Source organism: Tachysurus fulvidraco, chromosome 1 (genome assembly GCF_022655615.1).
Source record: "Tachysurus fulvidraco isolate hzauxx_2018 chromosome 1, HZAU_PFXX_2.0, whole genome shotgun sequence".
Taxonomy (NCBI): domain Eukaryota; kingdom Metazoa; phylum Chordata; class Actinopteri; order Siluriformes; family Bagridae; genus Tachysurus; species Tachysurus fulvidraco.
This window is the reverse complement of record NC_062518.1, coordinates 48161302-48174918: the sequence shown is the minus strand read 5'-3', so window position 1 is coordinate 48174918 and position 13617 is coordinate 48161302. Positions and strand designations below refer to the sequence as shown.

At 40.3% G+C, this 13617-nt stretch overlaps 2 protein-coding genes across 2 annotated transcripts in view; both read left to right on the top strand.

Annotated features, from left to right (window-relative positions):
* The window catches only part of LOC113649470, a 58700-nt gene that overhangs the window by 17218 nt on the left and 27865 nt on the right, over positions 1-13617 (top strand). The gene's annotated exons all lie outside the window — the stretch shown is intronic.
* On the top strand, positions 6177-8284 carry LOC125138354 (C-C motif chemokine 3-like). Its single transcript, XM_027157304.2, has 3 exons — positions 6177-6314; positions 7498-7609; positions 7817-8284. The coding sequence occupies exons 1-3, from the start codon at positions 6245-6247 to the stop codon at positions 7944-7946; spliced, it is 312 nt and encodes a 103-aa protein (XP_027013105.2). The 5' UTR covers positions 6177-6244; the 3' UTR covers positions 7947-8284.

Below are 13617 nucleotides of genomic sequence, written 5' to 3'. Positions count from 1 at the left end.
ACCAAACCAGAGTAGGGCGCTGGGCTGGCCATGGGAGATGCGACTAAGGTGCTATGACTGGTGCGGTGGCGCCGGATTGTAGCGCTGAGCGAAGAAGATCCACCAATTCGCGAATGCGATCCGATGCTGGAACATTCATCGTGCTTCCGGTATAGGTCTGGTCTTCTGTAATGATACACACGCCATGGGCTAGGGTAAGCAAAAACAAAGTGAAATTTTATTAAAGTCCGTGAACAGATGTATCGTACTTGAGCTGTACGAAGCACCACCAAGTTGCAGCACGCACACACACACACACACACTGGGGAGAACACAGGGAAAGGAGAGACAGGATCCCAGACTGGAGCTAGTAGAGGCAGGAGGATAATCCTGTTGCCCCGAAGGCGAGGGAGAAGGAAGGACAGCCGATTGCAAACGGGAGTGTGGAGCTTGAATGACTGCGGGGAAAAATCACGTTAGAACATACGAGACCAGACAACAACTGAGTGACTGAGAGTGGCTTATATAGGGTGTGTGTTGATTGATTAATGCGGAGCAGGTGGTGCTGATTAGTACTCAGGGGAATGTGAATGCTGGTGAGTGAGTGAAGGACCTGGTGACTCCGTTGCTGTAATTATGTTTACTGTGTAAACATAATTACAGCCTCTAATCTCTAGCTTGCTAATCAAGAATTACAACCAGAATTCTAGAAATGTTGGGACATTTTGTACATTTTTGTAAACATATTGTGTTCACTGACAGTGATTTCTGGAAGTGATCCTGGGTCCATGTAGTGACGCCATTGACACAATCGTGACGATGAGTGATGTAGTGTTGTCTGACGGCCCGAAGACCACGGACATCCAATAAAGGTCTTCAGCCTTGTCACTTACGCACATAAATTTCTCCAGTTTCTCTGAATCATTTTTATGATGTTCTGCACTGTAGATGATGAGTTTTGTAATTTGTTGATGTAATGTGTCTGTCTGTGTTTTCCCTTTGTTTCTGTCTGCCGTCTCTCCCTGATGTTTATTGTTTTGCTCCGCCCACTCATGGCTCACCATGGACACTAATTACATTCCATCTCTTCCCCAGGTGTCTTGTCTTTGTCTCTAATCGTCTCTGCTTTGTTATTGGCTCCTGTCCACTATATTTACTCTGTCTGTTCACTTCCCTGTTGTTGGTCGTTGTTTGTGTTTGTGCTTGTATTTGGTCTGTGTCGTTCTCTGTTCCGGTTCAGTGTCCCGATCTGTTTTGCCTGCCTACTGTTTGTTTGTGTTTTGTTTATTAAATCCTTAAACTGCACTTGGATCCTCAATTGCCTTTGTCTCACCGTGTCACATCGTGACAGAACGACCAACCATATGGATCCAGCAGAAATCCTGTTTTGTCTACGTCAGGAGGACACCCCAGTTGAGGAATACACGGAGGTATTCTTGGACCTGTGCAACGAGGTCAACTTTGGGGAGAAGGCTCTCAAGGACATTTTTAAGTACGGACTAAAAGACATCCTGCGGTATCTGATGCCGTCTACTCGAGAGATAAAAACATTCTCAGAGTTCGTCAACTTGGCGTTGCTCCTGGACGGGTCCACGCTGAGCGTGAGCAGTGTAGAGACGGAAGCCGGCCGTAAGTATTTTTTGGGGGGGGGCAGCAAGCATCGGGGTCCGTGGGCCACAGAGTGGAATCAGCCACGGACGCCCGAATGCTCCACAGTGCCTCCGCCCAGACCAGTCCCGTGCACACCCGTGATTGAGCCAGTTCCCATGGCTACCGTACCGGCGAGCTCGGCTGAGGTCCGTGCTAACCGGCTGGTCTCCAAACTGGCGGATACCCCGATGAGCTCGGCTCGGGCGGCCGGCATCCCTAAGCCGCCAGCTGGACCAGCCGGGTCGCCGGAACCAGCCGGGTCGACGGAACCGACCGGGTCGATGGAACCTGCCGAACCGACCGGGTCGCCGGAACCGACCGGGTCGATGGAACCTGTCGAACCGACCGGGTCGATGGAACCTGCCGAACCGACCGGGTCGACGGAACCGACCGGGTCGATGGAACCTGCCGAACCGACCGGGTCGACGGAACCGACCGGGTTGATGGAACCTGCCGAACCGACCGGGTCGACGGAACCTGCCGAACCGACCGGGTCGACGTAACCGACCGGGTCGATGGAACCTGCCGAACCGACCGGGTCGACGGAACCGACCAGGATGGAACCTGCCGAACCGACCGGGTCGACGGAACCTGCCGAACCGACCGGGTCGACGGAACCGACCGGGTCGACGGAACCTGCCGAACCGACCGGGTCGACGGAACCGACCGGGTCGAAGGAACCGGCCGAGCCGACGGAACCAGCCGAATCGGCCGGGTCGACCGAAATGACTGAGTCAGAGAACGCGGTCGACATCATGACACCCAAACTACCTGAACTCTCTGCCTGGCCTGAACCTATGCATGTTTCTGTTTTCCTGTGTTTTGCTTCGCTGGACTTGCCAGCCCTTCTACCTCCTGTCCCTGTTCACAGGCCCAGAGCACCACCCTGGCTGCCAACTCCGTTCTGGTCTCTGGCTCCGCCTCCAGCACCACCCTGGTCTCCGGTCCTGCTCTGGTCTCTGGCTCCGCCTCCAGCACCACCGTGGTCTCCGGTCCTGCTCTGGTCTCTGGCTCCGCCTCCAGCACCACCCTGGTCTCCGGTCCTGCTCTGGTCTCTGGCTCTGCCTCTGGCACCACCCTGGCCTCCTGTTCTACCGGCTCCGCCCTGGCTTCCTGCTTTGTCGGCTCCGCCCTGGCCTCCTGTTCACCCGGCGCCGCCCTGGCCTCCTGTTCACCCGGCGCCGCCCTGGCCTCCTGTTCTCCCGGCGCCGCCCTAGCCTCCTGTTCACCCGACGCCGCCCTGGCCTCCTGTTCTGCCGGCGCCGCCCTGGCCTCCTGCTCTGCCGGCTGCGCCCTGGCCTCCTGCTCTACCGGCTCCGTCCTGGCCTCCTGCTCTGCCGGCGCCGCCCTGGCCTCCTGCTCTGCCGGCGCCGCCCTGGCCTCCTGCTCTGCCGGCGCCGCCCTGGCCTCCTGCTCTGCCGGCGCCGCCCTGGCCTCCGGCTCGGCTGGCGCCACCCCGGCCTCCTGCTCAGTGGGCGCCACCACTACACGAACCCGACCCGCCCTCCCACCCTGGTTGCGCCTTCGCTCCACCCGCCTGAACTGGGTTTTGTGGACTTGGGAGCGTCTGGAAGCCGCTCGTAGGGGGGGGGGGGGTGGCGGCTCTGTAATGTGTCTGTCTGTGTTTTCCCTTTGTTTCTGTCTGCCGTCTCTCCCTGATGTTTATTGTTTTGCTCCGCCCACTCATGGCTCACCATGGACACTAATTACATTCCATCTCTTCCCCAGGTGTCTTGTCTTTGTCTCTAATCGTCTCTGCTTTGTTATTGGCTCCTGTCCACTATATTTACTCTGTCTGTTCACTTCCCTGTTGTTGGTCGTTGTTTGTGTTTGTGCTTGTATTTGGTCTGTGTCGTTCTCTGTTCCGGTTCAGTGTCCCGATCTGTTTTGCCTGCCTACTGTTTGTTTGTGTTTTGTTTATTAAATCCTTAAACTGCACTTGGATCCTCAATCGCCTTTGTCTCACCGTGTCACATCGTGACAGTTGATGAGGAACATTGTTTTTAAAGTATACCACAATCGTTTTACACACTCTTTAATAGATTGGAGAGTCTCTGCCAATCTTTACTTCTATGAGATTCTCTAACACATCCCTTTTACAGCAAACCATGTCACAGACCTGATATTAATTAACAGCATTAGTTGTTGGATGTTCTCCCAGCTGAATCTTTTCAAAATTTCTTGCTTTTCCTGCCATTTATTGCCCCTGTGCCATCTGTTTTGAGACCTGTAGCAGGCATTGAAATGAGCTCATTTAATGGGTAAAAGTGTCAGATTTTTCTGGTTGAACATTTGTTATGTTATCTATGTTTTTTGTAGATAAAATTTTGGTTCATGTGATTTGAAAGTCTTTTCATTTTGATTTTAATCAAAGATTTATAAATGTCTCAACATTTCCGGAATTTGGGTTGTACATAATTATTGGATGTTGTGGTCTCGGATCCCTTTAATTTCTTCTTATCTTCTAATCTTAGAAAGCTATGTGTAATAAATTAACAGTGATTGCATCATTCCTACTACTGATCTAAAATAAGACATCAAATATATAAACACGTTTGTACGTCACTCTGTATACGGGTGTCTGCCGAATGCTGTAAATGTAAATATAAACTAATGAGCAAACTGTAATTCTACATTACATATGAAAAGAAAAAACATGGGAAAGTGTCTCTAGCCAAAATATTTTCCTTTGGCAAATTTTGTTAAATCCAAGACTAATAAAAGCCAGCATTCATTGACACACTATCGACTCAGGTCTGTGGGTCAAGCTCTTAGAGGCCAACATGTGTGTGGGCTGCGTTTTGAACGCTGATCTGTACTCTATAAACAGTCTCATAGTTTCACTTATTGCTATCACTGTGGTTGAGGGCGGTGGAAAGGAAATAAGAGATGCCATCATTTGTAGACCAATTGACATCTTGACTATTGATGTAAAGTCTGACTCGTAACCCAAAGGTTGTGGGTTCGAGTCTCGGGCCGGTCATGACTGAGGTGCCCTTGAGCAAGGCACTGAACCCTGCAACTGCTCCCCGGGCACCGCAGCATAAATGGCTGCCCACTGCTCCGGGTGCGTGTTCACGGTGTGTGTGTGTGCTCACTGCTGTGTGTGTGCACTTTTGGATGGGTTATATGCAGAGAACATATTCTGAGTATGGGTCACCGTACTTAGCCGTATGTCACGTCACTTTCACTTATTTAATAGTTCAAACTTGTTAAATCCACAAGAGCTAAATTTAGAAAGCAGTTTGAATTATAGCCTTTAACAGGTCATTGGGTGAGGGGTGATATACTCTCGGCTTTAAAGCTAAGCTGATTTTTAAATGTAAAGGACATGAATACAATAAAATACCCAGTATTGTGGACTGTAATTATAAATGATTCAGAATAGGTAACAGTTGTCCTACATGTTTATAGCCTTGAACTAGTGCAGGATCTTTGATTAGAATCTGTACTGCAGTTGTACTACATCATGTATCACACTGTTATGAGGGAAATTCACATCTTTAAAAATTAGAAAGGCTTAGAATGTGTGTGTGTGTGTGTGTGTGTGTGTGTGTGTGTGTGTGTGTGTGTGTGTGTGTGTGGGTGGGTGTGTGTGGGTGTGTGTGGTTGTGTGTGTGTTTCAGTTCTGAAAGTCCCCACTAATCACTTGCATTATAAGGAAAATTCACATGTTGTATAATTGTAAAGGCTTAAATGGATGTCTGTGTGTGTGTGTGTGTGTGTGTGTGTGTGTGTGTGTGTGTGTGTGTGTGTGTGTGTGTGTATGTGTGTGTGAGAGAGAGATAGAGAGAGAGCAACTGTGTGTTTCAGTTCTGAAAGTCCCTACTGAAAGCTTCTGTCACTGAATTTACCCATTAAAGAAATTTCCTACCTTTTATATTTAGAAAAGCTTGTGTGTGTGTGTGTGTGTGTGTGTGTGTGTGTGTGTGTGTGTGTGTGTGTGTGTGCGCGCGTGTGGTGTGTGTGTGTGCGCGTGTGGTGTGTGTGTGAGCGTGTGGTGTGTGTGTGTACCATGCTGATTATGATATGTGACTATTTGACCCTTAATTGCATGGTTCACTAGTCTCCATTAAGCACAGCTGATTTCTACTAAAATTGATTTGATCTGAATGAATATATTTTTAAAGCTGTAACATTTCCTGTTTATTAATAACTTTAAGCTTAAGATTTGTGAGTCATTACAATTTATTTTATTTCTCTGTATTGTGGATGATGTGGGATTTGATCTGAGATCTGAGTTTGGACTGAGTTAATGTTGAACTCCAATGAAGCTGCATTTATTTAATTTAATTTTATTTGATGAGTTTAATAGATTAGTGTAAGATGTGTTTGATTACAAGGTGTTAAATATTCACTTCTTCCTCGTTGTAGGTAAAAACCACAGTTGGGTTTCCTGTGAAAGAGGTGGATGTTTTTTTATCTCTCAGTCAAAGTGGAAATTTTTGGTCATTTAAACACCCAGACCACACTCTCCCACCCCTCTCACCAGCTATATAAACTGAAGAGGGAGGTGATATCTGCACTAATACCATTCTGCTCCTGACCATCACTGTCTTCATCATTCTCTTCTTCATCATCATCATCATCATCATCATCATCATCATCATCAGTCATGAGCTCTCGTTCTCTCCTGCTGGTTCTGCTGGTTCTCGCCTGCCTTCAGTCCTTCACAAAGGCCAACGGTAAGATAAAGTTTATTATTATTATTATTATTATTATTATTATTATTATTATTATTATTATTATTATTATTATTATTATTATCAGTAGTAATATTAAACTCCTGGTTTATACTGATGCTGAATTTCCGAAAAAGCTGATGAGGTTTCTGTAAATAAGCAGCATTAATAAACCACTGTGTGTTTGTCACAATGTTACAGTAAAATACTGAGTGATGTGGTGGTGTGATGAAGCAGAGTTACTGTTACACTGTAAAGATGAGGATTGTTCTGTAACAGAACGTCCACAACTGTTTTATAACACAGGTTACAATATTTATTTATTAAAGAAGAATTAATATGTTTTATCTGTTTACAGTTACATTTAATGTCGGTGAAACAAAATAGTTCCTGTGATTAACTATGCAATTCTAAATAGCTCCTTCAATCTCTCTTTTTAATATTCCTTTTAATAAAATAACAAAAACTCAATTAATGTTAAATAAACATCTCCCTAGAGAAAATCTCACCTTTTAATCAGTTTATATGTCCCATCTGCTGTACGCATCCTTGTAAACAAGCTGTTACAATAGAAACAAATAAGTGCATTAATATAAACCTGCACTACAGTCAGAGCTGCTGTTACACTGTAAAGATGAGGATTGTTCTGTAACAGAACGTCCACAACTGTTTTACTCTCTTAAACTGAAAAAACTATTAATTTTTTATTAATTTTTCGTCTTAAAGAAATATGTTTTATAAATTTACTGTTACATTTAATGTCAGTAAAACAAGTTAGTTCCTGTTCTTAACTATACAATAATAAATAGTTTCTTTGATATCTTTTTTTATTCACTTCAATATAATAATGATACAAAACTCAATTAGCGTTAAATAAACATCGCCCTAAAGAAAATCTCACCTCTTAAACAGTTAATGTGTCCCATCTGTGTGTACACGTCCTTGTAAACAAGCTGTTACTATAGAAACAAATAAGTGCATTAACATAAACCTGCACTACAGTCAGAGCTGCTGTTATAGAGAATTAATCAACATCTTCTGACCAATCAGAGTCCAGAACTCAACTGTGACATAATACAGTTTAATAGCTACAATAATCTGCATCTGATACTAGATATAAAAGTGTCTAATATTTTCTTATTGAACATTTAATCACAGAACTAAATGTAGAAATGTTTTCACACAGATCCAGTTGGACTAGATCAGTGCTGTTTCAGCTTTCTGACACGACCAATCCCTGTAAGAGTCATTACAGCTTATGCAGTAACAGATTTTCGGTGTACAAAACCTGGAGTCATGTAAGTGTTCAGTCCCTTGTTTATTTTTAATGAATAAATAAAGTTAGTAATTTAGTGTCTATTAATTCTTTATATTGAATCTAACTTATAAATCTTATATATGAATCTAACTTTATATTATATTGGAGGTTTGGGGCGTGTCAGAGTGTCTGATTTTCTGTTTTATTACAGTTTCACACTGATGTAAATCTTCTCTCTCCTCTACAGCTTTACTCTACAGGACGGTCGTCATTTTTGTGCAGATCCCAGCTTCAAGTGGGTGAAGCATCACATGGACAAAATTGAGGAGCGTCTGTTTAACAGTCTGAACAAACCTACAGAGAGTTCAAATCCTTAAAGAGTTTAAATCCTCTCTCCATTGATAAGTAATGAATAATTATTTTATAAAATGGACTTTTTACATAATCAGACAGGAGAAACAAAGCTTTTAGTTATAAACTTAAATATAATCTGATTTATTCTACAGACTGTTAAGATGAATTCATTTACTTTTTATTGACATTTCTCTGCTTTAAAAGAAAATCATGTTGGTTGCATTCAAACATTTAACAAGTTTATGTACAACATTAATATATTAATATATGTAACATACACACATATGTCTGATCAGTGTGTTTGTGTTTTCTCCCATGTGTGACTTCCTGTTCTGCTGCAAAGTATATTTCTCTTCTCTCTGTTGAAATCATTTTTTCATGTAAAATAATCTGAATAATACTTACAGTTTACAAGTCCTAGTGATTTGAATTGTCTCAAAATAGTAGAAGAATGAAGGTCAATAAATAATCAGTGTATTATGAGACGTGTTTGTGGTTAATGCACACAGTGGTCAGTATGTTATAGCTGCATTATAACAACCCCAAACAGCCCTATCTGCCCCGGCCCTCGCAAACATATTTAACATAAATTATAACTGGTTGCCAAGTAGTACAAACACACATTTACAAATAACATTTACATTTCTGTACAAATAAGTGCTAAGAAGATATATTTATGCTTTATGACATTTGATGATATATATATATATATATATATATATATATATATATATATATATATATATATATATATATATACTTTGTTTATATTTTTTATATAAAAATTTTAATCATTTGGGAGCCGAAGGAGTCGAGATGAGCTTCATGATTCAAATGTGCTGACTCAATAAAAAGAGATGGAATTCCCATCATGTGTGTGTGTGTGCTCTACACTTCCTGGGCAGCAGCTCCATCAAGTGCTGGTTCTATACATTAAAAATGAGTTTATATGTCATTATGCAGGTTAAATGCTCATTTAATATTAATATAGATATCTGGTATATACAACAGTGTAGTGTTAGTATGTTAGTTGTGTAGCATTTAAATCTTTGATTTAAAACTAAATGAATTTCAAAACACTTTTTGCTCATATATAAAAACACAGTTAAATGACATTATGTGTGTAAATCTGTAGTCCCTCTGTGTCCCAGTGTAGGATAAAAAGTACAGAAAATGGACTGAAACCTATTCTGCTTTGTGTTTTTATTTTTATTATTTTTGAGATAAAAAAAAACACTCAGTGAACATTTAATCCTAAACATTTAACCATTTTGACTTTAACTATCACAGTTACAGCAGCAAATATTATATTGTCTTACATTGGCACCACCTGCATCATCGATCCATCCATCCATCCATCCAGCTTCACGTTCTTACTCACCTTTTATTTTCTCGTACTCATTTTTCATTCTCTACTCTTCTGTGCCAGAAAATATTGGTTTGTCTGTTTCTGTCTTTTTTCTTCTGACCCACTAACTCCATCCATCCAAATATATAACCATCCAATCACCCATCCTACATCATATATCATACTGTTATGAGGGAAATTCACATCTTTAAAAATTAGAAAGGCTTAGAATGTGTGTGTGTGTGTGTGTGTGTGTGTGTGTGTGTGTGTGTGTGTGTGTGTGTGTGTGTGTGTGTGTGTGTGTGTTTCAGTTCTGAAAGTCCTTACTACTCACTTGTGTTATAAGGAAAATCCTTTGTACAACTGTTTATAACTGTGCAACTTTCAGCAGGGCTCTTTTGGCAGCAAAAAGAGGACCAAAATGATGGTCATTCTATTGTACGTACATCTTATATTTTTGTGTGTGTGTCTGTGTGTGGGTGTATGTATATACATATACGCAGTCTGGTTGACTAATTGACTTCCTGTCCACCCCTCCCACATCTTCATTAAATGTTTAGTTTCATTATTAAGAGTCTTTTTAATTAAATATCTGAAAGCTGCACTTATTCAATTTTACTTGCATTTATTTGAATGTAATTTTATTTAAATAGTTTAATAGAGTAGTGTGAGATGTGTTTGGTTACAAGGTGTTAAATATTCAGTTCTTATTTATTTTAGATGAAAACCACAACCAGGTTTCCTGTGTTACATGTTTTTTTTTTATGTCTCAGTCAAATGGAATTGTTTTTGTCACTTCAACACCCAGACCACACTCTCCCCACCCCTCTCACCAGCTATATAAACTGAAGAGTGAGGTGATATCTGCATTAATACCATTATGCTCTTGACCATCAATATCTTCATCATTCTCTTCATCATCTTCAGCATTCATGATCTCTCCTTCTCTCTTGCTGGTTCTCGCCTGCCTTCAGTCCTTCACAACAGCCCAGAGTAAGATAAAGTTTATTATTATTATTATTATTATTATTATTATTATTATTATTATTATTATTATTATTATTATCAGTAGTAGTATTAAACCCCAGGTTTATACTGATGCTGAATTTCCTAAAAAGCTGATCAGGTTTCTGTAAATAAGCAGCATTAATAAACCACTGTGTGTTTGTCACACTGTTACAGTAAAATACTGAGTGATGTGGTGGTGTGATGAAGCAGAGTTACTGTTACACTGTAAAGATGAGGATTGTTCTGTAACAGAACGTCCACAACTGTTTTATTCTTTGAGACCACAGCAAGTGTTCAACAGTTACAATATTTAGGTCTTAAAGAGTGACCTTTCCCATGTTTTGGAACAATTGAATACATTTTATTTTAATCTGTTTAACTGTCAAATCTTCTGCACATCCTTGTGACTCTAAATCTACACAACATTCAGAGCTGCTGTTATAGAGAATTAATCGACACCTTCTGACCAATCAGAGTCCAGAACTCAACTGTGACATAATACAGTTTAATAGCTACAATAATCTGCATCTGATACTAGATATAAAAGTGTCTAACATTTTCTTATTAAACATTTAATCACAGAACTAAATGTAGAAATGTTTTCATACAGAGGGAAATGTACCAGAAGAGTACCAGTGCTGTTTCAGCTTTCAGACACGACCAATCCTTGTAAGAGTCATTACAGCTTATGCAGTAACAGATCCTAAGTGTGCAAAACCTGGAGTCATGTAAGAATTCAGCTCCTTGTTTATTTTTTTTTAAGAATTTTAATCAATAATACAATTTAGTATTTTCATGTATATTGTTTCTATATAATTTTGAGTAATAGAATCTAATTGTAATAGTGTCTGTAATCAAACACCCTGACATGCCCATAACCTCCAAGATAATAAACAGTTTCACACTGATGTAAATCTTTTCTCTCCTCTACAGCTTTACTCTACAGGACGGTCGTCGTGTGTGTGCAGATCCCAGCTTCAAGTGGGTGAAGCATCACATGGACAGAATTGAGGAGCGTCTGTTTAACAGTCTGAACAAACCTGAAAGTGAGTGAATTTCTATCCAATAACAAAGTTAATAATTATTTTGTACATCATTTCCTGTAATAGAGCAGGTGGAATAGGTTAGTTTTTTTTAATGAATTGACTTAATTTCTAAATCTTTTATTTTAATAATTCTTTCTTGATTTATTCTACCATTATTTACATAATGTTATATAATGCAATAACATACATGTTTCTGTTTTTAGAAAAATAAATAAGTTCTGCATATTTAAAGCAGGTTAAGCAGTTTTTTGTCTGTTTTTATTTTCTTATATGAACTTGCAAAATTGTAAACTTGTAATTAGAAGACAAAATATCAAACTTATTTATGTAATTATTCACTAATTTACAAAAAGAACAGTGGAAAAAAAACATTGAGACTCATTTGAAGAGTATCAGAAACTATCAGGAGTAATGAATTATTTATTTTTTATTAAGCACTTTGTTGGTCTTTCATAAGGAATTGATTACAAACTTTTTATATACAAGCTAGTTCCTGTTCTCACTAACTTTAAGATAATACAGTTTAATAGCTACAATAATCTGCATCTGATACTAGATATAAAAGTGTCTAATATTTTCTTATTGAACATTTAATCACAGAACTAAATGTAGAAATGTTTTCACACAGTTGTAGATGGACCAGATCAGTGCTGTACCAATTTTCTGACAGAACAAATCCCTGTAAGAGTCATTACAGAGTATGAAGTAACAGATCATAAGTGTACAAAACCTGGAGTCATGTAAGTGTTCAGTCCCTTGTTTATTTTTAATTGATTATTAAAGTTAATAATTTCATGTCTATTAATTCTTTATGTGTATGTGTAATAGAATTGAAATTGGTACTGAATCTAACTTATGAATCTTATATATGAATCTAACTTTATATTATCTTGGAGGTTTGGGGCGTGTCAGAGTGCCTGATTTTCTGATTTTTTTACAGTTTCACACTGATGTAAATCTTCTCTCTCCTCTACAGCTTTACTCTACAGGACGGTCGTCATGTGTGTGCAGATCCCCAAGACATGTGGGTGAAGAATCACTTTATCAGAATTGACCAGCGTCTGTTTAACAGTCTGAACAAACCTGAAGGTGAGTGAATCTCTATACATTAATAACAAAATTAATATTTATAGACAAAAATCAAATGTTATTTATGCTATTATTCTAATTTACAAAAACAACTGCAGAATAGCTAAAAAAAAAACTGAATGAGACATTTGATGACAAGCTGAAGCTGAAGAGGTTTAGAAAGTATCAGGAGCAATAAATTATTTATCAAACAGTATTTTGGCCTTTAATTTGGTATTATATGGTTTTATTTTAGAGTCTGACAAGCAAATTTTTTCTGCCTCAGCTAATATAGAATGGAAGAAACTGATCAGAAATACAGTATTTCTGTTTAGAGATCTGTGTATATATTAGTACGTATTTTCATGTATACTATATCGTATATATTCGTATATGCAGCTGCGGCTTTGACTTGCCTATTGGGATCCATCGTTTGTCTTTGAAGGCTTATTGGAGGCTCCATTGGACCCCTTTGAGTCAGGCTCTTAGAAGATTCTGACACTTAAGGTGGCTCTATTGCTAGAATTTACCCTAGTGTTAAAAGTAGATTTGCCGGCTATCTTGGTCACCTCCTTCTGCTTAGAAGGAGGTGACCAAGATAGCCGGAAAATCTACTTTTTAACAGTGGCTCTATTGCTAGCATTTACCTTACTGTTAAAAGTAGATTTGCAGGCTATCTTGGTTACCTCCTTCTGCTTGGAATTTGCCCCTGGACTGTTCAAGCTCCAAGCCTTAGCCATCCCTACCAGCCAGCTTAGGCTTTCACATGCACCAATCAGCATTCATTGCACCTGATAGTTGAGCTGATTTCCTGGCCTGTGGGTTGTCCAAATGAAGGCTCCTCTGTAAGCATTAGAGCTCACTCTACTCAGAATATGGCTTCATGCAAGGTTTTATCCAAGGTGTGCCTTTCCAAGATGTTTGTGCTATGGCAGGCTGGTCCTCTCCACACACTTTAATTAGATTCTATGGATATGGTCTCAACCCCAGGTTCAAGCCCTTCAGGGAACCCCAGGCTCTTGAGGTGTACATTTTCTCCAACAGGTTATTTGCATGTCCTTACATTGCACCTCTGGCTAGGCATCCCCTCAGAATGATGGCATGGGTATTAAAGTCGCCATAGCATCAACAGCATTGAGTTCCCTCGAAAGGTACCATCTTGTGTTAGGTATGTAACCCGGTTCCCTGAGACCAGAACATGACTGGCACAGGCAGGAGCTGTGG